Source organism: Macaca nemestrina, chromosome 2 (assembly GCF_043159975.1).
Source record: "Macaca nemestrina isolate mMacNem1 chromosome 2, mMacNem.hap1, whole genome shotgun sequence".
Lineage (NCBI taxonomy): Eukaryota > Metazoa > Chordata > Mammalia > Primates > Cercopithecidae > Macaca > Macaca nemestrina.
The window spans coordinates 10,419,999-10,446,095 of record NC_092126.1 but is presented as its reverse complement, the minus strand read 5'-3'; the positions used below and the strand labels follow the sequence as shown (position 1 = coordinate 10,446,095).

Sequence of the window (26,097 nt, the reverse complement as noted above, 5' to 3'; positions counted from 1 at the left end):
AGAGCTGAGTGGGAGATCCTTCCAAAATCTCCCACCTGAGCTCTTCAGAAAGGGCCTGGAGTCCACAGTCTCTCCTGGTGCTGGGATCCAAATGTGCGTTCATGCCAAGGTACCGGGAACCTAGCCTCATCTCAAATGATGCTCCTTTTTGAGAATGCAGCAGCCAGCAGCCCCTCCCCTCCAAGAGCATTTTCCACCAGGTTAGGAGCTGAGGGAGCAAGACCCAGGCCAGGCCCCATTCCAATGCAAGAAAAGCCCTCCAGACCAAGCCCGCTTGACTTTTCAGCATTTTATTCTGATATTTGTACAGCTATATTTTACAACGCGGTGATGCAGTTTAGACACAGCCAAACCCTGTCTCCGGAGTAGTAACAACACAAGCATGACGCAGAATGGGATGAGACACACATTCCCAAAGAGAGTTTAGTTAGTAACAACTTCAAGTCCCTGTGTCTGCCTACACTTCAGAACGGGATGGCACACGCCCGCCCGTCATTGAACACTTCCGTGAAAAAAGGCACCGTGAGGACACGTTGTACGGGTATATACAAACTGAAAACTAGAACAAAATTACACGTTTTTCCTTCTGCAGATTTTTTTGTTCTTTTTGTTTTTTTTTTAATACACACTTTGTAAATTGTAAACCTTCACTTGCAAAAAAATACAAATACACTGAGGCATTTTAGACAAAATATTTTCTTACTTATACAGATGCAATACTTAAAATATTCTCTTAAGTGCTCTTTCTCAATAAAGATTCTCAGATCCGTGTCTGCCTGCAGATACAAAATCGAGCCTTTGACGCAGTTTTATATTTTTAATATATCTTTTTTAGGTTTATATATATTTATTTTATATATATATATATTTATATATTTACAACTCTGCCATATATTCCTTCACCTTTGGTTAAAAAAATTAAAGCCCTCTCTTTGATAACATACTGAAGTCTTGTCTTTTAAAAGAATGCACATTTACATACAAAAGAAACATCTGTTCCCACAAAACATATACATTCCTCATTTTGCAGACTAAAGTCAAGTCAGAACTTTTGCATACTCCCCTGCTTTGACATATAAAATGATTTTGCTTTTTGCTGACGTGGTTCACCTTACACATAGGAGAAGAAGCAATATGATTTTCTTAATGTTTTATGGCAGTGGGGGAGGGGGAGCTGCTGCGGCTCCCCGTCCCCCAAGCCCCGACCCCCACCACCCCCCACCCCCAGCTATGATTTGCACTAGTGGATGAAAGAGGCACTACATCATGGGATGAACATTGTAAAGTGTTACAGTATCCTTTGGGTAGATTCTGAGAAGGGGCTGCAGACGAAAGCATCAACACTCCATGCTTCAGCAGGCTTTGGGGAGCTCCGGAGGCAGGTCAGTGGCTGACACGCGGTATTGCACCTTGGTGTTGGTGATGGCGCCATGCTTCTGGCGCAAGTGAAGTCGCAGCTGGCTTTTGTGACGGAAATGCAGGTTACACTTCTCACACTGCAGGGATATCAGAGGCAAACTGTTAGCTGTCATCAACCCAAGAAAAGTGTCATTGCTCAAAGACCCAGAGAGGAAGATTCTCCCTACAAGGGACAGGGGCAGCTCTTGCCTCTCCAAGGCCAGGTGAAGAACCCATATACATCCGGGCTTCTGCCAACAGATAAGCTAGCATCATGCAAATGTCCATTCCCTGCTTTCCCAAGTGTTGCTTCTGCTTCTCCCTTGCTAGAGATGTCCTTCCCTGCCTTAACTCCACAAGTTCAAGTCTTTTCCAAAAATGCAGTTAGATGCAAACTCCTCTAATTATTAAGTCATTTCTGAATCTCTCAAGGATGAAAATAATCCCTGTTTTCCTTTGAGCCTCTGTAAGAGTTCTACCTTTACCACACAGCCCTCCGTGTGCATGGATCCTTCTTAAGTGGGTAACACTTTGAGGGTAATGGCTATTTTTCTCTAAACTTTATAATCTTCCTAGTACCTAACAGAATGCACCTCTTATTCCAATTATGCAATTAATCTAAACACACCTGGACAAATGGACTAGATCAGTCTGAATTCATGGATATTCTGGAGTCTAGGGTAAATGTTTTTAAATGCAGTGATATTCTTTCGTAGGGTATGTATCTTAGGTAAGCTAACGAAACATTAGCAAGTGGAGCCATTTCTTGATTGAATTCAACGAATGGGTAACAAGCACTTTAGTTTAGATAAAAGTTACTTAAAAGTAATATGGATGACGAAATGTAAAGGGGTAATCTAGAGGAGATCTTGAATGAGAAAGGACATTCTTAGATAAAAACAGAAAATGTAAGTAAAGTATGAACTTTAGCTTGTAATTACATATCAGTATTAGTTCATTAGTTGTGACAAATATATGGAACTAACGTAAGATGTTAACAATAGGATAAAATGGGTACATGTTGGAGCCCTTGGTACAATCTTTGCAATTTTTCTATAAATCTAAAACTATTCTAAAACAAAAAGGGTAATAAAATATGTTCAGATAGAGTATATGTTTTAAAGTGAAAATGGAAATAGATTAAGACAATAAAAAATGAGCAGGGCCATGTGTAAAATCTCTGGTCTTGGGAGACATAGGGTCTGCTGTATCTATGCCATTCACCACTGTGTGTCCCCAGCATGTCATTTCTCTCTCCGGGCCTTGGATCTCCCTTCTGAATAGCGGGGTCAATACAGGCTGAAAGTCATTCTCAACTCTGATATCCTACGCATCTAAAATTCTAGCAAATCATTAAGGATAAGGAAATATCTGCTAGGAAGCAGATATTTATTTTACTATTACTATGTGCTTGTGCTACACGCGACACTTTAATAATTAGTTAATACTACAACTTCATGAAGTAGATACTATCATCAAACTCACTTTACAGACTAGGAAATTAAGGTGCTAAGAGGATAACTAATTTGCCCAAGAACAAACAGCAAGTAAGAAGATATTCACTCACAGCTTGATAAACAAGTGAACAAAAATAACCATGTTTTTTGCAGGTTAACCTCTGGTAGGTAGGTTAACCATTCATTGATTACTTCTTGTTCCCATCACCACCTAGAAGGATGTCATCAAATCCTCAAAGCAACCATAGGCAAAATGTACACAAATGAGCATGGCTGTGTTCCAATAACCTTTTACTTAGGGACAATGAAATTTAAATTTCATATACTTTGCACACGGCACAAAATATTCTTTTACTTTCTGATTGTAAAAACCATTCCTAGTTCATGGAATGTTCAGACATTGGCACACAGGCTGTAGCTGCTGAGACCCAGCCCTAGAACACTACAACCCCAGGGACCCACCCACAGTGTCGTGCTGCACGGCTGGCCGCCTCCTCTTTCTTAAAATGACTCTTCTCTATGTTTTTTTTTAAAATAATTTTTTCTTGTAACATCATTAATTCTTATAACATTCTTTTTGTTCTCCTCCTCTTAAGACTGTTCCTTCTCAAGCACCTTAGCTCCTCTTAAATGTGCATCTAGCCCAGTATGGGGTGTCCAGTAGGCACTCAATAAGCATTTGTGAAATGAATGAATCCAGGTGGAGGGAATCAAATTATGTATCCACAGTCTAGACTCTTCTCTAAGGCCCAGATCACCTAGTCTGATACCCCCACTTTAAAGATGAGTGCCCTAAGGCTTGGGCCAAGGTCAAGCAGGGTGTCTGGCCATCAGACTCAGATCTAGGTCTTCCAGCCATTAGTATAGTGGTTGCCCCACTGTGTGCTTGAGATGGGCGCAAACAGTTCTACTGTCTCCCTGCTCCACCTCCTTCCCTGCCCTCCACATCCCCGCAGGCCAGAGAGCAGCCTCAAGAGGCTTACGTACATGGTAAGGTTTCTCTCCCGTGTGGATTCGCAGATGGCTCTTCAGAGTCTGAAGGTGCCGGAAACGGGTGCCACAGATTTCACAGGGATAGGGCTTCTCACCAGTGTGGATGAGCACGTGGGCACGGAGGTGGGCCACCTGAACGAAGAAGAAAGCACGAGACGTCATCTGGGGTGGGCTGCAGGCCTCTGAGCAGCCCCTCATCAGCACACAGGGACTGACTGGGCCTTTCTCCGGGCCACTCTGCTCACCTGTACAAATCTGGCTCCACAGGTTTCGCATTTGTAGGGCTTCTCTCCAGAGTGGATTCGAGTGTGGGTTTTCAGGTTGGCTGGTCGGTTGAACTGGGCCCCACAGATGTTGCAGCGATAGGGTTTCTCACCTGTTACCGAGAAAAGGGGAAAAAGAAGAGCCATATTCATTAAGGAAGGTCTCTGCAGTCCCTGGCTCCCAGATTCCTAAGCAGCCTGCTCCTCCCTGAGGCCACTGGTGTTTTCCTTTCCCTTAGGGAATGTCAGAGAGAGAATCCAGGGGCCTGCCCCATGCCTGCCAGCCCTCTCTCACACACACACCCGCATAGCTTGCAGGGGACCAGGGCCAAGAAACAAGTGGTGGCATGGAGTAGCAACAATGCCAGGTGTGGGATAGGAGAGGGGGAGGCTCCAGGAAGCCTGGGCTGTAGAAGCAGCTTTGTCATTAGGATTATCTGCCTGTGAAACCTGGACAAGTCACTCTCCTTCTCTGGGCCTCAGTTTCCCTTTCTGCAACCTGAGGGGCTACTTCAGATTACCTGGGAAGACTCTTCTAGCTTTTCCCTTGGATAAGACAGTTTCACTCATCAACTCATTCACCAGGGAGACACAATCAGGCTGCTCTAGTTCCTTTCTTTTAGAACAAACGTATTTTTCCACTTGTGGCAACTACAGCTGGATTCCATTTGCAAGAGGGGTGGGGCTTGGGGCTGAGCAGATGCTCAGGCAGAGGAAACCAATAGAATGGCTGAACCTTCCTTCTTGAAAGTTTCTGGGATAATAGGGCCATTTACAGTACTAAGAGAGATCTTAAACAACAATCAGGTCATGAGAAGCTACCTGGTAAAGGAATGTGAGTTGATAAGGAACAAGTTATTAAAAGAAATTAAGAGACCTTTTTTTTTTTTTCCGGCTTTACAAAAATCGAATCTATTTGTCTTCCCCAGACTTAAGTCTCTTCACCTGTACAGTGGGATTAACACTTCTGACCCCAGCAAAGGCAGAAAAGCAGGATAGAGCATCTCAGGAAAGACAAAGGACACAGGGAGTGGATGAGTCAAGTCACCAAGCAAAGACAAGACAGGGTTAGGCCCCTCGTTCAGGCCAGGATGGGGCCTGCCTCCTGCCTTGCCCCACCAGGTCTTCAGGCCCCACGCAGCTTTCTCTAGGATCCTCTCCCTGTCCTGCCCCAATAGTTGTGGAGACTTCGGGTCATGTGCGGCAGGGCCATACCGGTATGGACGGTCTTGTGGCTGGCGAGGTTGCCCTTGTAGCGGAAGGAGGCCTGGCATCGATCACACTTGTAGGGTTTGTCACTGTGGGTCTGCAGCGTGTGCCTCTTGAGTGAGGCCTCCTCAGAGAAGCGGCAGTCACACTCATTGCAGAAGAAGGCCCCGTTCTCTGTTGGAGGGTGGTAGGGGGACACCAACGTCAGCACGAGGAAGGGAGGCAGGGCTCTAAGGCCACTCTCCTCTGTAGCTACCCCCTGTGCCAAACTGAACCCTCAGTCCCTCACTCACCCACCCGACATTCATGGGAGCTCAGAGCAAAGGATCTGTGGGGACTTCACTTTTCTTAGCATTTAGAGTCTTAGCCGTAGAGAAGGGAGAAAGGAGATGGACTGAATCAAGGTACAGAAGGGAAGGTCAAACAAATAGGTGTTCAGAGGGCCTGCGCCAGTGTGAGGAAAGCTCAACAGAGATTTTCTTTCCCCAAGAGCTCTGAGAATTGATTTTTAAAAGTAAGTTTATGGTTTTATTTACACTGATACACAGAAGCCCTCAGGCAAGACCCTTTACCTCTGAGCCTCTCTCTGTATCTCTGTCTTCAAAGTCAGATAATAAATCCCTGTCCTGCCTACCTCACAGGAGGATATTCTATTACACAAAATAAAACACAAAGCATTCCAGGAATGTAAGGTATAGGTCAATTCAATTCTACTTTGAGGTCACTGAAGGAGGAATTAATGATGAACACTGTGGTCACCCTTGCACCTATCTGGATCTCATGTCTCCAAATCCTCCTGTGAGATTGGGAGACCAAAGCTGACGGTGGAAGTGGGAACAGAGGCCCAGAGCAAAAGAACTGGAGTGTAGAGCAAAGGCAAAACTAGCCAGGGGGCAGGAGGGGACACTTCTCGCTCTCCCATCTATGGGTCCATGACCCTGTGCCAAATCTCTTGGTATAAGCAGCTGATTTTTTTTTTTTCATTTGTTGTAACAATTTGAAAATGACAAGTCACGGCGATTTAACCCTGATTAGGTACTACTGGGCTCTATTACTGTAGCCAGAGCTGGGTGAAGAATTAGACTTTTTTGTCTGGTAAAAACCGGGAATGCCAACCACCGACTATCCAGAAACTCCAATTTAATAATTTTCTTCAACTCTTTTAACTCGACTAGTATTACTGAGTTCCTACTCCATGCTAGGCACTTACTACTACCTATGGGGGATGCAAGAATGAATAAGGTCAGATGCTTCTGCTTGCAGAATGTACAGCCTGGCAGAGAACAACATGCACACAGCTCAGTCCCAGTCGTTCTGGTATTGAGGAATGGAGAAAGCTCTGGGAGTTGCAGCCAGTCCCACAAGCTACTTTTGCTGGAATGAAGCTAAAAGACTGTATGGTAAGTCCTGATTACACCAGATTAACTCTAATACCCCATCCCTCACTTTGGTTAGCTCGATTCCCTAAGAAGCGAAGCGTGGGATGAACGGCTGCTGACTTGGAGCGCCAGTGGACTTGCAATTGAGGACTGCTCCAATCAGAGACAACAGCGTAAGTAAAATGGAGCACAAAACCCACGGAGCAGAGGGGTCTTCCTTCTCCCTGACAAGGGGAGGGAGGGAAAGGGACTCACCACAGCTGGAATCTGAGTACTCAGACTGGGTCTCTCCCATCTCCTCAGGGAACGTGGGGCCGGCGGTGTGGAGGCACATCTCTGCATGCTGTGGGGACTGCGAGCCGCAGGACGTGCACTTCGGGGGGTGCATATAGAGTGGTGAGTGGCTGTCACTGCTGCTGCGGGGAGAGCCTGTCAGGGACCTGTGGGCAGGAGTGAAGACAGCCTCAGCGCCTGGGGCAGGGCCTCAAGACCACCCTCTCCTCCCTGTATGTTGGCAAGCCCAGAGGCCAGGGCCGGACTGCCCGCTCAGGCTCTGAGCCCCCAGAGCTGTCCTCAAGTGTATCTCCAAACAGTATCTGCGGAAAGATCATTGACCAGGGTCAAACTGAGCCAGAGCTTCTCCGTAGCCCACAACCTCTCTCAGCCCAAGGGTAGCAGGATGGTCCCCTGCCACATCAAGACCACAGGAAGTGCCTGTGGGATTTACAGAACACTATTCTGCCCCAGAAGGGAATGATCTCTCTTGCTGTGAAAACATATACACTACTTCAGTGTAATACACTTCCTTACTTACACTAACTCAATCAATAGGCACTGATTCCACACCTCTAATAGGCTCAGCAATTCAGCCAAGAAAGAAGAAACCCTTGTATCCATCAGAAGAAATGACGTGGATTCCTGCCCAGGTAACCCCTGACCTCAGACCCAGACTGTCTCTGAAATCACCTGTTAACGATGTTATTGAGCCGGCTGGCTTGCGGGATGGTGGAGTCCTCCCCGCTGGCACTGAGCTTGGTTGGGGACTGGAGGTCAAGGTTCTCAGGCTCCATGGGTGGCTGGCAGGCAGGTGGGGCAGTGTAGACCCGTGGGGAAAGGCGGCCCAGCTCAGCCTGCTCTGGCCCCTCTGGTTTGGCATTCTGGTTGAGGCTGTTGAGCACGATGAACTTGTATTTCTTCCAGTTGCAGGCTTTGGGGTCAGTGGGGCTCTTGGCTGGAGGGGAGCCAGAGGCCTGGAGGATGCAGGCATTCTTACTGCTGCAGGACTCTGTGGGCGAGTTGGGCTGGCAGTCAGATTTCTGGGGGCTCTGTGGACTAACCAGACCCTTCCGGTTCAGGGGTGCATTGGGGGGCTCGAAATGCAGGGCAATCTCATCTTCTGAGGAGGGTCTCTCTTCTTCTTTGCTGGCCTTGTCACAGGGGAAGTAGGGGGCATTTCGGGCTGAGGGGGCAGCAGGCTTGAGGCCCTCAGCCACACTGTAGTGCATATCGCTTCGTGCCTCTTCTGGGACTGTTTCCTTGGGTGAATAGATATTGCTGTGGCACACACTGGGGGACACCTCCAAGGCCGGCCGGCTGTACTCACCGGGGACTGGCCTGGTACTATCGCACGGGAGGGCCCGCTCCTTGGGGAAGGGGTTGGCCACAGGCATCCGGACATCCCGAAACTCCTCATCGGAGAAGAGGAGGCTGCTGACAGGGAGGTGGCTGTACATGGAATAAGAGGCTGGCGGTGTGGACAGGCCACTGTACAGGCTGGGGGCAAAGGCTCTGCTCTCACACCCAGGGGCGTTCCTCAGTGGTAGGTTGTTCTCCACCACCTCACGACCCCGATAGGCCATGATGTCTTGAGGCATCAGCATCCGGCTGTTGAGGAACTCTTCATGACGGGGCTTGATGGCAGGAACCATCTCTGCTTCACTGTGAAAGAAAACAAGAGGAAAGACACCGGCCTCAAATCAGGATGGTTAAATAGATGAGCTTCCAGTGGCACTTACGTAACCACATCTGTGTTTGAATTAGCTAGACACAGGTGACATGGCTCTGGAGCTGGGAAATACAATTACAACGCATTTACACTAGAAGCCTGGAAATCTAGCCTACAATTGGGAAGATTGAGGCCCAGAGAAGGGAAGTGAGTTACCGGCATGATCTGTGCCTGATTAGACATAATCCTGTATGTTTAAGGCACATATCTATGCATGTGTGTGAATCTATAGCTCTTCTGATGTTATAAAATTTTATAGCTCACATAAAACTTTCAAAGCCCTTATCTCATTTCACCCATGCAAAATCCTGAAAGGAAGGAAAGGTGGTTATTATTATCTCCATTTTACACGTAGGGAAACAGGAAAAGAAGAATTTATACAATGCTGGTATGACACATTTGGAGGATCATACACAAATGAGTAACCTACTGAAGAAAGAACTTGTCCCAGATGCTGATGAAAGCTTACATAGAGAACAGGCAGCAAATGCCAATACAAGAATCCCTGGTCTAGAGCAGCCAGACCTGGTTTGCAAACCCAGCTGTGCCACTTAGCAGCTAGGTGACATGCAGCAAGTTACTCAGCCATTCTAAGCACAAGGCCTGATCCACTGAAAGTACTTGTAAATGATAGCAATGATGATCTTGCCACCATTAGCACCCACAGGAGACAAAGAACTCTAGCTGTATATACCTGAACGAACATCATGTGGGTGAAATAAATACGCAAGCTCACCATGATGACAGTTAACGGAGCTAGAACCAATAAGAAGGTTAAAGAGAAGCCAAAAAGAGAAGCTTTCTAACTGTCCAAGGTATGCCGTGTGGTTCTGGGAACACTGAGTTTCTGGCTCCTGGAGGTTTTCAAACACAGCCTGGAAACCCCTTCTGTTTGAGCGAGGATGCAATCACCCTAGCATGGCTGGATCAAATGAAAGAAGTTAAGCTCTGAGTCTCTGTTCCACATAGTGAAGCTCTTCCCTTCTTTGGATCTCAAGTTCCTCACCTTTAAATGAAGGTCATGTCTTATCACCCCTCAGGTGTACTCAATTCAGTTCAATAAATGTCCTGCCTAGTAGGAGCACTGTGACATAAAAGGTGAGTAAGACAGCCCCTGTAACCTTGAGCAACCCACAGTCTGGTAGGGAACTAAGGCACATACGTAAATAGTTGTAATAGAAGTCTAAAGGAGAACTAAAATACATATGCAAATATTAAAATAGAAGGAAAGTTTAAAGCACAGGCAAAATGCTTCACAACACAGAGGAAGAGCTGAGGGAGGAAAAGTGGTAATCAGAAAAACTTCCACGGAAGAGCTGGCATCCAAGATTGGCCTTGCAGGATGGGTCGAGGAGAGGGTATATTAAGCGAATGGAAGAAAGCAAGAGGCAGTAATGCATAGGACCCATCTGCATAGCCACAGGAGTTAAGTCTGCCTGGGGCACAAGAGTTAAGAAGAGCAGAAGTGTGCAAAAAGAGTGGAAATGTGGGTTGCAGCATATCGTAGAGGACTATTTTTTCTGTGTGCATGAATTATCAAAGGTTTCTGATCAGGGACCATCTCTTCCATCTCCGAGGCTTCCACCCGGGCAGCAACTCACCTGGCCTTGATAAACTTCCGGCAGGTGTCCACAACATGCTCCATCTGCAAGTACATAGCTGTGGCCATCACAGCCATGATGTTGCCCTCCCGCAAATTGAGCCGAGATGTGTACATAAAGTCCAGGAGGATGCAGAAGCCCTCAGGGTTGATCTCAGGATCTAGATTGATCACACTAAGGTTGCATTTCAACTGGTCTGTGAAGATGCTATAGAACAGGCCACTGTAAAACAAACCAATAGCCTACTCTAGTAGATGTATAGAATCTGTAATCCATTACAGTCAGCACTGATACTCAGCCCCTTTCCCCTGGGCTATTCCCCTACCTCCAGAACTTCTATGGTAATTAATAATAGCTGCTATTTATGGAGAGCTTACCAAATGTCAGAGAGTCATTAAGCACCGTACATGCATTATCCTTTGCTCCTTACAGCCCTGCAAGGTAGGTACTATCATTCTCTGCCTTTACAAATAGGGGAACTAACGTCAGAGGGGTTAACTGAATCTTCTTAAAGTCACAGGGCCTATTTTCCTTTTAGTCTTAACTGTACGGATTACCAGAGTTAATTTAGCCCCCATTTGCAGTAACTATTCTTAGTCTATCTTTGGCATAAGCATTTCCTCTTGTTCCATTGCATTTCTACTTATTTTTTAAATTCTATCTTTTTTTAGAATTTGGGTATGAATGACAACTAAATAAAAATATGCCTACATCTATACTCTACTGCTTTTATCAAAGTCCATAGATTAAAAGAGGGTCTGTTATTCCTAGAAGACCCAAGTCAAACCCCAAGCAATGCCTCCAGGTGCCATGCTGTCTGGTGGTGGAAAGAGTACTCAATTGTAAACAAGAATTCTGGGCTATCGTCTTGATTCCTGATTCTGCCTTTTCTGAGTGGGTTGCCAGAAGTGAGCCAGACTTCCACCAAGTAGCTATGCAACTTTGGGTAAGATATTTAGCTTCTCTGCATCTTGCTTTACTCATCTTCAAAGTAGGAGGAACAATCATGTCTACCTTACAGTGTTGTGGCAAGAATGAAAATCTAAAGGATATAGAATGATGCCTGGTATATAGTAAGCATTCACTAAACATTATCTATTATTTTTATATCTCTATAAGCCTCTGTTATTTCCACTATTAAAAATCAGGTGCTTAGAGTAGATGTTGGATAAGTTATCTAATAGCAATAGAGATCCCTGATTCTACATCATTTAACCTCCCTGTGCTTTCCTTTTACCATCGATAAAATGAAGACAATAGTGCAATGCATAACACTGAAGGCTGCTAAAAAGATCCAGGGAGATGATATGTAATATAAAATTGCTTTGAAAACTCGAAATACTTGATGAACATGAAGAATCAGCTAGTTCACTCTCACTAACTCTTACATATACTCTCAACACCCATGGAGATTCAGTTGTAGCATAAAATAAATACATTTATAGCATAAAAGAGCAAAATATTTCAAATTAACTTGCTTAAGCTACTTAAAGAAAGTTCATTTGAAATCTTCTGTCATTTTTTCACTGGTTAACTGAAGTTGTTCTCCATGTCTGCCCCAAACACATCCTTTCTTGGGGCAGTAAATAATTTTTCTCCCTCTCTGCCCACAGAAAATGACTCTCTTTTCTAAAAGTGCATTCGTTCATTCATTCATTCACTTGGGAGCCTACTCTGCCAGGCCATGGTGCTGAGATCTGGAGACAAAGCGAGACGTCGCCCAGATGCAGTAAAAGGCCTCCATGTTCCGCCTTGCTTGGCCGCCAGCACCATCACCCCACTTTGACTCACCCACCCTTTCCTTTCAGACCCCTCACCTGCAGGCCATGAGGACCGTTTTATGGGCTCTAAACTGCTCACGGCTCACAACAATGACAACATCAGTCAAGATGTCTCGACTCCGGAGACGATTAAGGTTGAGAAGAACATCACTGGCATGGCGGGTGAACTGGATGCAGCTGTCAGCCGGCGAGGCCATTTTGTCTTCACTTGAAAAAAGAAGCCAAAATCCTGTTAGTCCTCCAGAACCTGTTTCCTGCTTGCCATGGGTATCAGAGCAGGTGGCTCAGCCTGCTAAGGTACGGAATGCAACTCAGGTCCCTTGTGTTTGATCTTTGAACAATTCATAGCCCAACTCTGGCCATTATTCTTCACAGTTTTAAAATGGGGAAAATAACTTTTATCCAGCAAGCTGGGATAGAAAGTCCGTTAGGGGAAAAGCAAAGGGAATGAATGTTTGTTGAGTGTTTTTCCCACATACCAAATACTCTGCCAAGCACTGAGAGGCAGTGAGTATGTGGCAATGGAGAGACACTGGATTTTTTGCTTTTTTTTTTCTTTTTGAGATGGAGTCTCACACTGTCACCCAGGCTGAAGTGCAATAGCGCAATCTCAGCTCACTGCAACCTCCGCCTTCCCAGATTCAAGCGATTCTCCTGCCTCAGTCTCCTGAGTAGCTGGGATTACAGGTGCCTGCCACCACGCCCAGCTAATTTTTTCGTATTTTTAGTATAGATGGTGTTTCACTATATTAGCCAGGCTGGTCTCAAACTCTTGACCTCATGATCCACCCAACTCGGCCTCCCAAAGTGCTGGGATTACAGGCATGAGCCGCCGCGCCCGGTCGAGACACTGTGTTTTAAGATTATCAGGCTAGACTTGCCTTTTGTTAGCTGTGGGACTTTAAGCAGGTTGTTTACTGGTTTTGGGCTCTGGTTTCCCCAAATGGAAGTAGTAATACCTATGTGGTTATAAAAGTTGGAAATACATTCTTTGTTCATAGGAGGTTCTCAAAACTCACAGCTATTCTCTTAAGTATCTTATTTCATCATCTCAGTCACCATTGGTCTCTCTCTACTGTTAGGCTTTAGAGTTGCCTGACTTTCGTACCTTGAGGAGCTAGCATATTGTTGGTGCACAGTAGCTGGCTAAATTAGTTTGTACAAAGAAAGAGTAACAGAATGATTGACCATGCAAGTGTTAAGACAGTCTAATACAGAGGTGAAGGATGAGGACTAGGAGTGATGTAGAGGGAACTGGTTATCCTTGTCTCATATAATGAACAGTAGCAAAGTTCACAGAAACACATGTATTGGCAAATTCAAAAGAAACAGTTTGTCCCAACATTTTGAAGCATATAATTTTATTTACTTACCCAATGCCTTGCTTCACAGTCCAAAATTTTGCTCAAAACCTGCAGAGAAGAGAAGAAAGCAAACAGAAATTGATTTAACGAATGTAAGATTGTCCACTATAGTCTTATTTTAGGACATACACATTTAGTTTTGCTTTGATAGTTGCAGCTTGCCAGCTGGTGTGGTTTTACCACAAGCTAACAAACATTTTCCAACTCTGCTCTTACGAAAACAACAGGCACCCGAAGCTATGAGATAATAATGTTTTTATCCTGAGTACTGGGAGTACAATTGCATACATTAATTAGTTATACATACATACATACATACATTTCCTTCTTCAAAGAAAAAATGTATACCATCCAAAGGCCACTTGAGTTTATGGGAAATAAAAAACAAGAAAAATGGTTCTGTCAACATTAACAATAATGATCCGTCTGTGGCCTAAATATACTGGACGTCATTCAAAACCTGCTACAATATTATCTTTCAAGTCTTAGAATGATTCCACGAGGACGATAGGGCCAATATCTTTATCCTTATTTCACTGGCAATGAAACTGAGATTTAAGGGTTCAAGTGGCTTGCTCAAGGCAAACAGCTAGGCAGTATTTCCTGCCTATCTGAAATATTAAGACTGAATATAGCTCTGCAGAACGCAGCCTGAGACGTCATGTCTACGTATTCCTTGAAAACCTTTGTCTTGTTTTTCAAAGTTTTCTCTCCCTTCCCTACTGGGTCTAAGACCAGACAGAATGCTATTGCTTCCAAGTTTGTGCTTCTCCCTGCTGGTAAAAGACTTAACTATGTGATTTAGCTGAGAACTGGTCAGGGAGCACTAAACCTTAAAGAGATTTAATGAAATATGTACCTCCTTTCAAACTGGCTTCTCTAAAACAAAATCATTAAAAGCATAGGTGTGAGACCCTCATTTATGATCAAATGCGGGCTGCAAAACAAAACAATATTCAAACTGTCTTTCCTCCTGTAAAAAGAAAAAAAAAAAAAAAAAGCAGAACCTTTTAGAGCTATTTTCCGGGTAAACGGGCCTGAGGCCAGCAAGGTCATGTTGGGCCATGTAGATGGTTGGTGACCTGGCCCTAGGTCTTCTGGCTCCAATTCCTGTCCCCTTTCCAAATCAGCCTACGTGCTGTAGAACATGCAAGACAGCACCCTGATGTGGGTGAATCTCATTTTTAAGTTCCTTCCCCCACACAAACACTTTGCCCCATTCCAGGCTGCTGAGTCTTACCAAATGAGCACTCTAAAATGAGAGGTTTCCTTGAGTCTGTAACCAAACACTCTGACATTTCTCTGTGGTCCCAAGTGCCAGTCACTCAATCCCATCGGCTCCAAGGTTAGTGTGTGCATGTGAGCGAGTGAGGACTGGAGGGAAGGAAGTGGGGAAGGGAGAGGACAGAAAAAGACAAAAGAACCTATCTCCTCTTCTCCCCAGCCCAACTCGAGATAGGCAAAGAGAGATAGACTAACTCGGCCTTTACCAAACGTCAAGGATTTTCTCCTTTGCAAAAGAAAGCTGAGGACACACGGGAGGTTTACATGTAAACTTTCCTCTCTTCCCTCATGGAAGGGATCCTCAAATACTTCTGGAATACCTAGGCTGTTCTTTAACCAGCTTCAACCACCAGCTTGCTTGTGGATTTCCAGTCGCAGGCTTCTGGAACCACAGGAAGCCCAGATTTGCCATTTCACCATAACAAGTGGCAATGACTCACTCCAGATGCGGACTGAAACAAACAAATTCTCCTGTGTCCACTGTCAGCTAGGCCTTGGGCTTTTCACTCTAAGCCTCTGCCTGGCCAAAAACAAATGTACATACACAAGGCACAGTTTCACTCCTTTGTAAGCCAACTCTTCTTAAGAGCCCCACCCCCCAACTCCTGAGTGTGTGGGTTGAGTGTGGGCAGTGTTGTCACCAAATGCCGCAGGTGTGGAAGCACCACCAGTACTTGGTTTGTACTTTTACCGAGCCCTTAGTCCTTTCCCACCCCTCAGGATTACATCTTATCCTTATAACAGCCCTGCTTTATTAGGGAGGGAACTGAGGCCCCAGGTGAGAAGCCTTGCTCCAAATCTCAAAGCCAATTTCCAGCAAGTTCTGGACATGACTCATCTCCTAGATTCAGCCATTCCACTAATGCCACACAAAAGACTACCCACAAAAACAATCTCCAAGGAGCAGGGCTGTCAATGAGAAACTGCCACTTGCTGGCTGCCCCCAGACCTGGACTTCCCATCCCAATCAACCCGCACCCGCGCTGGGTCAGTAACCACCACGGTAGAGTTACATGTTTTCTCCTCCCTTCCTCCCTTTAGCTCCTTTGGCGCTTTCCTTGTGCATAGCCAACTAGGCTCCTTGAGAAGGCAGATCCTTTAAAAGAACTTTCCATTGAAGAAGAAAACAGGAACCAAAAAAAAAAAAAAAAAGCAAACAGAGAGAAGACAGCAGAAACGAGAGAGAGAGAGAGAGAGAGAGAGAGAGAGAGAGAGAGAGAAAATAAGAGCGAGAGGCGAGGTTAAGAGCCAGAGAGCGAGCCAATACAAAAGACCCCATCCTTTTCCTTCCTCCTCCCCTGGGCTGGCACCAGGAAGCCCCATTTTCTCGCTCACACATAAGAGCACAAACACCAGCCTTGCGCGCCGGGGCAAGCCTAGGCAGACCTCGCTACCCCACCCCGACGACTCCGTACCTGTCTTCCAGGGACTGCCCGCCCCTGGGCGATCCACCTCGAAACCCCCCGCAAGGCGCGATGGAGGCTTTGTGGTATGACCGTGGCGGCCCTAAATTTAGTTACATTCAAATAAAACCTTTCGTGCACCTCGGTAGCTAACATTGTGTGTATGCCTTTTTTTTTTTTTTTCCCTGTTACGCCGTCAAGGCAGCGGGCAATGAGGGGAATGGCACAGCCCTCTCATTCCCGGAACGTAGTCAATCTCGGCTCTGCGGATTTCACAGAACACACTTTGCCTATCGCCGGCTCCAACAAGAAGTAACTTTCCAGGAAGCTGCCGGGCCCGGGCAGCCGCCAGGATCGCTGCCTGCGCTGTGCCGGCCGCCGGGGATTCACCCGGGGAGGCGGGGCCGCCGGGGAAGGCTCGCGGGGAATACAGCACACTTTCCCCTAAATCCCTCGTCCGCGCCGAGTGCAGGGCTCTCAGAGTTCACCTAGTCCAACCTCTCACCCGCAACCATTTATAAATAGGGAAGGTCAGACAAGTTAGTAGCAGAGCTGGGTCTAGAACCCAGGAGTTCGAATACAATCCGAGGCTCATATCGAGACTTTAAGTTGTCCGATTCCGAAGTTTATTTGCTTGTTTCCCTCTTTTTGCCTTCCATTCTCCCTCACCGCCTTTCTTTAGGGGAATGTTTCTTTAGGGGAATGTTTGGGCTAGACTTCAAGGTCAAAAAGATGGAGTCCCTAGGGGCTGAGGGTCTCCATCATAGGCGCCCCTGGCAAGGTTGGAGAAAAACTAAATCGAAAGCCCCTTCCGCCTACGTTGGCAAGAACGGGAACCCAGCTCCCCTTGGTTTCCGCCCAAAGTCTTTAGAATAGGAGCTGCCAAGCTGTAAGGATTTTCGAAACCGATTTCCCCGAAACCGTAGAGACACTGCTTGGACTCGGCAGAGGCCGGGGCCCCGACCCCTGCGCACGCACTGGCACTCTCCAAAGTTGCCTCGCCTTCCTGTGGCCCTCCCGGGTGCCATGTCCTAATTGGCCTCGGTAGCAGGCTCCGGGGTGCGCTTTCGGGGGTCAGGGGACAGTGAAAGACTCAGCCACAAAGGCCGCAGTCTGATCCTAAAACTAGCCAGTGGCGTCACACTGCGCCGCTCATCCCTTCTGCGGCAGCGGAAGGGTCAGAGTCGGTCTGCAAAGACGGAGCCTCTTTGGTCTAAAAATCCTACACTGAGGCTTTCTCACCCCTTCGCCCGGTAGGATAAAGGTGAAAGAGACGGTTGGGATTTAATATGGGGTGGAGATGAGAATCTGGGAAGTTAAAATTAAGTAAGTGCATTTATTGGAAATTAGGAGTCCCGTGGTTCCGGGAGCTCAAACCTAATGGTGTTTTTACCGCTGCCTAACACTAGAGAGAGCCCTCCATCAAGGTTTGAAACCGTCAACCCCTTTCTCGCCCCTCCCCTCCTTCCCATTGACCTAGTTTGGCCAGAGCCTCCCGATTTGGAGAATGCCTTCCGCCCTTCCCCCTCCTCTCTAGCCAGGCCGGCTGTTGGATTATTGGTAATCTAATAACTCCAATAACCCGCTGAAAAATCCAAAGGGAAATTTGAAAGTGTAAAGCACTGTTTAGGGACAAGGACAAGGAATTTTAATAAGGCTGGAACTGCCGTAGTGAACCCCGCATCAGGGGCCCTGCCATGGGGCTCCCGGTCTCAGCGGTGTCTCAGCCAGCTAGCTGCACGGCTGCAGACACCACCGTGGTCCGGCGGCAGGGGGTGAGGTCAAACGGCGGAGTTGCTTTTATTCTTGGGGGAAGACACTCTTCGCCCTCTTGGCTGGGGGACGGGAGGGTGCAGGAGGCGACAGTGGATAAAAGCGAATTTGATAACGCGATGGCCTCGGCAGCCGCTTTGGATAACCGAGGTGTTCGGGGACATTATGTCCTGACTTTCATTTCTATCACGTTTCCTGCCAAAGTGCTCTTGCAAGCCTGCAAGCTTCTAGGAAATGCAATAAAACAGAGGGATGTGTTTTATCATCAAGATCTGAAGAGGAGTTGCAAAAGGGACGTTCCCCATACGCTCAGCGCGAGACAGCCTTCCAGAAGGGCCCGAAGACAATGCCAGCAAATCGCGTCCCGGAGCAGAGATCCCTCGGCCGTCCTGGCTGGACTGGGCTCAGCCTTTGCAAAAGGGCTGGCGGGGGAGGGGAGAAGCATGATCTCTCCTCAAGCAAACAATGCCTTTAAAAATCCGATCTGGAAAGAAGTCAGCCAAGGTCCTTATTCACGTTAATGAAGATGGAAGGCACTAACTGTCCTTGGAAAGCGATGAGTCAAACTTGACCGCGCTTCAAACACGTTCCCAGATTCGTTTCCAGCCCGAACAGAGGCGCGTTTCTCCGACGCGGCCTCGGACGGCTCCCGCAGTGGGAGAGGCTGAATTCGATCCTCGTGGACCTGGGCGGGGGAGACGGCGCCGTCTCCCGCTGCAGAGCGCGCCGGCTGCCGCTAGGGGCCGCCAGCATGCGGACGCGCGTTTGCCATCTTAAGTCACGAGCTCGGAGAAAGAAAACTTTACGCAGGAGCTGTTGCGGCACAAATTCTGGCCTATCCACATGACCCCCCCCCCCCCCCCCCACACACACACGGTTTCTCGCCAGGCTACTATGCAAAGGATGTTAGGAAGGGGAAGGGAGCGATTTCAGGATCAAGCCTCGCCCAGCAAGTCTTTGGCCCAGGCCTTAATCCCCCTCTTAACACGCAAACCCACGAGCTCCGAGACCCACACCCCTCAGCACCATCTAGGCTTTTCTTGTCTATTACCGAAAATCTTAGGCCATATTTTCTTAAAAAAAAAAAAAAAATCCTCCAAGACTGCTGCGGAGCGGTTTCCAATGAGCACTGGCAACAAAGGTGGCCTAAGAGGTTAACTCATGGTTCTGGCAGCCGATCCATTCTCATAAATACTTCAAAGGAGCTGAGATAAACCCGCCTGTGACTTTCAGTCACTGACATGAAATTCAGAAGCTTAAAATCTGGTCCTGGTTAAGACACTAACTCACCACTAACAAGCCTCCTTGTCGGGCCTGTTTCCTCAACTGTAAAACAGAGTTGTACGTCCCAAAGCCCCTGAGCTCCTAGATGGCATCCTTCCACTACCGACTTCCCCTAAGAAGGGCCACAGGGACAGGAAGATGGTGTGTTCGAAGCGGGTTATTTGTAGTTTCTCTTAGTGGAAATAGATGCTCATCGCTGAGTGATGGGCGAGCAGCGAGGCCTGATTTTCATCCCTCTTGTCAAAACTTTGGAGGTTGCATGCCATCCCCATTGGAGGGTGCCCTCCTTCTGTCAGGCCTAGCATCTGGTCAGGGCACCGCCGCCCGGGAGGTGGAACCGCGAGCCCACCGCCCATGGCCGCGAACTCGATCTCAGCCCACCGCTAGGTGGCAGGCCAGCCCGTCCGAGAATCGCCGCGCGGCCGCAGCTTCCACACTGATCCCTACCCGCCCCTCTTTATTTTCTGTCTGGTGGGGGCGAGGGTTGGGGGTGTGATTGCCTCTAAAAGCAAAGCTAGAAAACATTTAATTTAGTGGATGGCATTCCGTTCTTCCCGATGCTCCCGCCTGTAGCAACCACAACGTGGTATCTGGGGGCTGGTTTCATATATCATAAGTTGATTTCCCCCCCCCACCCCCCGAAAAGCTTTATGTACTGGGAAGGGAAAGAAGGTGCACTTGTCTTCAAAAAGCAGAATGGCACTCGACGGCATTGGCACATATTCTTGCCAAACACTGGTCGTCCAGCAAAGAAAGTCGGGAATAAACTCCTGATCTTCTCGGAGGAAAGGGGCGCTGGGGGCCGAGAGCTGGATCCCACTCAGGCTCACTGCGTCTGGCAAAGCGGGGGAGTGGGGAGTCGGGTATGGTCTTTTGGTGAAGTTGTGGGTCTCGGGAGGGTTGGGGGGGCCGTTCCTGGCTTCCACTGGGGCAAAGAGAAACCAGCCAGTTTTACCACTACGCTGCACCCTCGCTGTGCTCGCGGCGACAGCGGCGGTCCCACTTGTTGCGCAGTGCTGGAAACCGGCACGCGCCATTCGATGTTGACTCACAGAGGGCTACAGACCAGCCTACCATTGCTCCACGCCATCCACAAACCTCCTCAACACACCCCCTACACATACGTCCTGCCACCGCCGGCAAAACTACAGCATTTCCAGCCACTGTGGTGTTTTACACCTAAACATCCCTCGCTATCTCGGTATCCGACAGGCAGCAGAATTAAGATGCCCTGAGAAGTCAGTCCAAGGGGAAGGTCGGGCTACCTCCGCCTGGAGAACTCTTCTACTTAAAGTCAACCAGGGACCCTCCCCCCACTATATATATATATATATATATATATATATATATATATATGAACCACGTTGCCTATTATAACACCATCCTAGTTGGAAAGCAACATTTTTCTTCCCTACTTGATAAACTGCGAAGTCCTTTTTATCCGTTAGTTTTATCTCCCCCCTTTTCTTTAAATCTCTGGGGGGAAAAATGTTTCATAAGTTCACTTCCCAATATTTTTCAAAAATTGACTTTTGCCAATAGTTTCACCCACCGAGGGGTGGCGCTGCTGTACCGCCTCCTCTAAATCTCTTAAGTTTTTCACAACAAAGTGGGTTGTGAGTGTCATTACCCTGTTAGTGTCATTACCCTGATAGAGGGAAGGAAGGGTTTTGACATCTAGCCATGGCTACCATTTACTCAACCAATAACTGGAACTCTTCAAGGGCTCAGCAAACGACAGCTTAAGAATTTAGAGTCCCATTCCTATCCACCAAACCCAGAATAAGTTAGTCTTTTCAAGAAAGCATTGGAATAAAACCCTTCAAAACTGAAAAGAAGAGGAAAGGGACAATTGGAGAATTCCCACTTTGTCTGGCTGTCTCCTTCAAGTCCCTAGTTTTCATGAACAGCATCTAGCCTTACTGTCCCTATCAACAGACCCTTAAAACTAGCCAATGCTTCAGCCTCTAGTATTGGAAAGTCTTCCAAATAGGATACTGAGGATACTGGAAACTTCTATTTATAAACTTGGGGTGGCGGTGGGGGGGGGGGCGGGTGGAGAGCTCCCATCTACAGGTTTCTATTTTGGCCTGAAGACTCAACTGCAGTCATTAGAGTAAGGGAATGCCCATCTCCTGGTACTTGTTCGCCATTTCCTCCTCCCCCAGAAACAAATACCTTTTCGTCTTTTTTAAAAAAGTATGTATTTTAAAGCAAGAATGTGATTTCATCTCTCTCCTTTGAGCTCATGTTTGCTACCTCCAGGAATAGCGTGTGGACTAGGGCCAGATGAACTTCAACTTGGGCTGCAGATTTACGAGGTTCTGTTCTAGTGCCAAAGGCTCTTGGTAGTAAATAGTGAGCAAAATAGATACCTGTCTCCTGATGGATCTTGCCGCCCCCTCTTTTTTTTTTAAAGTTATTTATTAAAACCACACACACCTTGCAAAGAAAAAGGGAAACTGGCAGTCTCTGTAGAGGAAGCCGGTGGCATCGCTCAGAGCCACAAACTGTATTTCTAAACAGCCCTTTCCCTGGTTCCCTCTCTCCTGCCCCACTTTTTTTTAATCCAGACTGTAAAAAACACATCTACTGACACTCACTTTACTTTTGAAAAAGAAGAGAAAAAGTAAAGCGTTACAAGACTTTCCTCCTGGAAACTATAAACTGATTGAAAAAAAAATCCATAAAAGATTAAATCCTGGCGGGTTGTGGGGTGGCGGGGGCGGGGGGGCGGTGGAGTGGAGATTGGCTCTTTGAGGTGGTCAGGGGCCCTGTAACAGCTTGGGACTTTCAGCACCTGGTTTGGGGTCATTTATCTGCTCAACTGTCAGGACCCCCCACCCCCAAACCCCAGCCACCAACTCAACCATCGTAGAAGGGAACACAACACAGAGGGTCTTTTTTCATTTTTTTAAAAAATCGGTTTGGTTGTGTTTTTGTTTTCCATGGGGGAGCTTTAAAACTCATTATTGCAACACTAGTTCCATTTTTCGCCAGGGTTCCAATAACACGGCATCATAAAGGCAACGCAACCCACAGTTCTCAAGACATTTACCACGGTCACTACATCCGGCAGCGGGGTGGCCCCTAGCTCCTGCTGCCCGCCCCCTCCTTTCTCCTCGCCCGCCCCCGGAGCTCAGCCGATTTCTGAGGCTCCAACTCTACCCACTCCCTCCCCGGGCCGCCGCCGCCGCCGCCTTCCCCCATTCTTACTCCCTCGAGGAGAGCCACAGGTTGCAAATCCAACCAACCTCACAATCTATTTTTGCAAAATCACTCACAAAGATCTCCCTTTCGCGCCCGCGCCCGCTCCTCCCGCGCCGGGTCCCCCCCAGCCACAGCCACAAAGTGCCCTTCTCTCCTCCCGAGTCTTGCACATAAGGAACGCGGGCTGGGGCTCTGTTCGTCTTTCTCCTCGCCCAAGGTAAGGACCTCGGGAATCTGAAGCCTGGCGTCCACTACGCTCAGGCAGGCAGCTCCCTTTTTACAGAGCTTGTACCATGGGAAAAAAATAAAATAAAATTTAGGAAAGGGAGGGAACAGCCATTGGGAGCCAACACAGAGTCACGCAGCACCCAAAATACAAACACCGCGGCCGCCAGAAATCCCGCCACCTTTCTCGTTCTCCCGGGCTGTCCTGTCGCGGTTCCCTGAGTCCCCCCGCACACTGAAAGGCATCGCAGGTGCAATGCGCACCCCTTTCCCACCCACCCCAGAAACCCTGTCCCGCCATCAGCCTCTCTCCTCGGGATGGGCAGGGAGAGCGCGCGGAGGTTCCCGACACCCTCGACTACAACCAAGAAAGAATAATTTTCAAAGTGTTCAACATCCCCGCCCCCAAGCTCCCCAAAACACAGGGGCAGGGGACACCAAAACACTCGGCTCTCGTTAGGAAGATCACGGCTCTGAAAGGAAATAGTAGACACGATACTTCATCTTATCTGGATTTATGACCAACAAAAACAAAAACAAAAACCCGAGGAGTTCGCTTGCATTTTTTCCTTCCAAATCTCGGTTCGGCTCGAAGGCAGGGAATCTAAAAGACCGAGGCCGATGGAAGAGAGCCAGCGGGGCGAGCGAGCGGGCAGCCTCCCTTTTTGCCTCCCGGAGTTACCCAGAAGGACAGGGGAAGGGAAGGAAGAAGAGGCGAGGAAAAAGAGGAGGGAGGGAAGGGGAGGCCAGCAGCGAGGGAGCAAGGAAAGCAGTTTGCAAGCGAGAAAAGAGGGAAAAAACACAGCCGCACGAATCCAGAGAGATCACAAGCCGTACGCAAGCAGCAGCAGAAAGAGCGAGAGCGCGAGCGCGCGTCCTCTCCGCGGTCTGGGGCCAGACAGCCCCCAGACTTGCCCGAATCACCCCCAAGCAGTGTCTCGTCCTCTCTGCTCCGGCCGCCCCCTAATTCCCCTCCTTCCTCGCCTCCACCTCCTTTCCAAAAACCAAAACAACACCAGGGAGGGTGGCAAAAGCCTCCCCGAACCGGCCGATTCACTCAAAGACAACAATAATAATAATAAATACATAAAAATCTATATCCTAGAGTGGGAGAGACGTGGGACTAATCTTCGGCATTTATTTTAACACCTGACAGCTAGAATAAATAAATATATACATTTATATCAATAGATACACATAGAAAACTTGGAGCCAAAGCATTTGGCAAGAGCGGAAAAAAAAAGAATTAAAAGGTAAAATAATGATCATGAGCAGCGGCGGCGGCAGCGGCACCAGCGGCAACAGCGGCGGCGGCGGCAGTAGCAGCAGCAGCGGCGGCGGCAGCAACAGCAATAATCACCTGGTGTCCGGCCTTTCCTAGAAACTTCTTGCATCACCACTTCTAAGAACCCCAGTTCTAAGAATCAACAGAGCTCAATTCTCGGAATTTGAGCTTCGGACTTTACCACTGCTACGTGGCAGGGGAGGACTTGGTGTCAGCTCTCTGAGCTTTTTACCTCCCCTGGCCGATCAAAAGCCCTCAAAGCCACAAGATTTTTTCACTGTCCGGCATATTTCGAGGTCCTCATAAGCAGAATGTCTCGGATTTGGAGGTTCCGGTTCGAGGTTCGAGGGGCCTGAATGTGGCTCTCCCTCCCCGGACCCATGACGATGGTATGGCCTGCTCCGCCACCGTCACGTGGGCTCCTCCTCTGTGACGTCGGCGCCTTCGCTGTAGCAAAGCTCGGCCTCTGGAATTCTGAGAACTAATTTGCTATTCGGTGACATAAGAGGGGGAGTGCGCTTTGCTTTCCCTGGGTCTGGGGCTAATTCCTCCTCTCTTACCCATACACTCAGCAGATCGAGCTAAATGCACAAAAGGGAGCGAGAGGTTTGAACCACTGGAAAAAGTATGTTATATATAGTAGGGTTAGAGAGGCAAGTAAGAGAGAGAGAGAGAGAGAGAGAGAAAAAAAAAAAAAACAATAAACACCACAGCTCTTTCCAGCTAGAATATTAGGCACCACGAGAAAAATATTTGCCAAGCAGTTTTCGGTGGGTTCATTTGCTTTATTTTTATTTAGGACAGGGGTTTTTGCTGTCGTTCTGGGGTTTTTTCTTTCTGGTGTGGTGGCTTGGGATTTTTGGTTGCTGTATTTTGATGGTTTATGGATTTTTGCTTCTGATTTTTTGCCTTTTGCAAGTTTGTGGTGTTACGTAAATCATAGGATCGGCATCGGTTGGATTTTTTTGTGCGTGCCTTTTCTTTCCCTATCTAATCCCTCAAGCGTTTTAAAGATGTGTTATTTCAATACTAACACTGTTGAAAGAAGCTTAAATTTTTGGCCATATGTAACAATCCCAGCCCCCACTTTTTTTTTTCCTTTGGTGCAATTTTCTTTTTCCCCTTGGACTTTTGCTGAAGTGTGTCTCTCCTGCACTTGAGAGAAATGTTCAAAGGATTTGTTTTGGTTTGGTTTGTTTCTTTCCAGGACAGCAAGTGGTGGGTTTAATCTGTTATTGTTGACTCTTAGGAAATTTCTTGTTGCAAGAAACGTGTGTGTGTGTGTGTGTGTGTGTGTGTGTGTAGGGGGTAGGGGGGTATGTGTGTGTGTTTTCTACAAAATTCTGTGAGCCACATACCTGTTTGTGTTTTGTTTTCTCTTAAGGTCTTGATAGTTTTTTGGGGGGCTCGTTTCAAGGTCGTTGTAAAAAAATCTCTTCAGTCTGTGTTTAAGAGATCAGCCGGAGGGAATTCTAAAGGCCTGCCGTGCCAGTATCACAGATACTGCCTGTATTTAGAACAGACTGCTACAACTACAACGCACTACACGCAGCACAGTCGTCTTAGCTTTGAAGCTGAGTTGGGGGTGGGGGGGGGGGGAGAGAAGAAGGGGAAAATCTTTCCTTCTCTTTTTCTCTATTACTTTCTTTTTAAAGGCAATTGCAGTGCAGAATCATTTCATTGTGGGTCCTAGTTTGTTTGTTCAGAGCTGCTAGTTTCCTTATTTAAATGTTGGTTGGGGTTTTTTCCCCTCCTACTCATCCCTGAATAAGGGAGACTCTTGTTTCTTTTATGTCTCTCTCTTAAAAGAAGGGTGTGAGGGGAAAATAATATTTCAGATTCCTCAAGAATTAGCCCAAAATGTTTGGACCAGAAGCAGCTTTCAAAGGTCAGGCTGTTCTGAGCCTTGGCTATGAGAGTCCTTCAAGCGACTTATTAAATTACAGATGAGTTCTTAAAGGTTCCACAAAATCTCGTCACTTGTTAATTTCTAATAAAGATATGTCTTAAAATAATCTACCTATCCCAACCCAAAATTTGGGTTTATAATGGAGGAGAGATCAGAGCTGTGAAAGATTGCTGTTTGCTGGGATATTTGGAAAATCTCTTTCATTGACAGTCCCGTAAGAAGTTCCATGTATCACTGAAAATGTTGTTGGCAATGCACCCCACTACCCCACAAC

The 26,097-nt window shown here is 47.3% G+C and overlaps 1 protein-coding gene across 4 annotated transcripts; it reads right to left on the bottom strand.

The window, feature by feature from the left end:
- Positions 1-274: 274 nt before the first annotated feature.
- On the bottom strand, positions 275-24,106 carry LOC105470884 (BCL6 transcription repressor). 4 transcript variants are annotated; one of them, XM_011723159.3, is made up of 11 exons: positions 23,990-24,015; positions 14,691-15,841; positions 13,460-13,498; positions 12,123-12,293; positions 10,306-10,527; positions 7,666-8,637; positions 6,955-7,139; positions 5,327-5,494; positions 4,094-4,224; positions 3,843-3,980; positions 275-1,496 (listed from the first exon to the last, which is right to left on the bottom strand). In XM_011723159.3, exons 4-11 carry the CDS (start codon positions 12,281-12,283, stop codon positions 1,353-1,355), a joined length of 2,121 nt encoding a protein of 706 aa, XP_011721461.1. In that variant the 5' UTR covers positions 12,284-12,293; positions 13,460-13,498; positions 14,691-15,841; positions 23,990-24,015; the 3' UTR covers positions 275-1,352. The 4 variants fall into 4 exon arrangements, with proteins under 4 accessions (XP_011721461.1, XP_011721459.1, XP_011721462.1 ...); XM_011723157.2 differs by lacking the exon at positions 14,691-15,841 and having other exon boundaries at positions 23,990-24,106; XM_011723160.3 differs by lacking the exons at positions 14,691-15,841; positions 23,990-24,015 and adding an exon at positions 16,150-22,308.
- Positions 24,107-26,097: the final 1,991 nt, after the last annotated feature.

Excerpts from the sequence above, each read along its gene's own strand:
- LOC105470884 (XM_011723157.2), bottom strand. The coding sequence starts at position 12,283 with ATGGCCTCGCCGGCTGACAGCTGCATCCAGTTCACCCGCCATGCCAGT. Across the intron at positions 7,140-7,665 it reads CTCAATAACATCGTTAACAG|GTCCCTGACAGGCTCTCCCC; the intron begins GTGATTTCAGAG and ends TCCTGCCCACAG. Across the intron at positions 1,497-3,842 it reads CGGGAGAGAAACCTTACCAT|TGTGAGAAGTGTAACCTGCA; the intron begins GTACGTAAGCCT and ends ATATCCCTGCAG.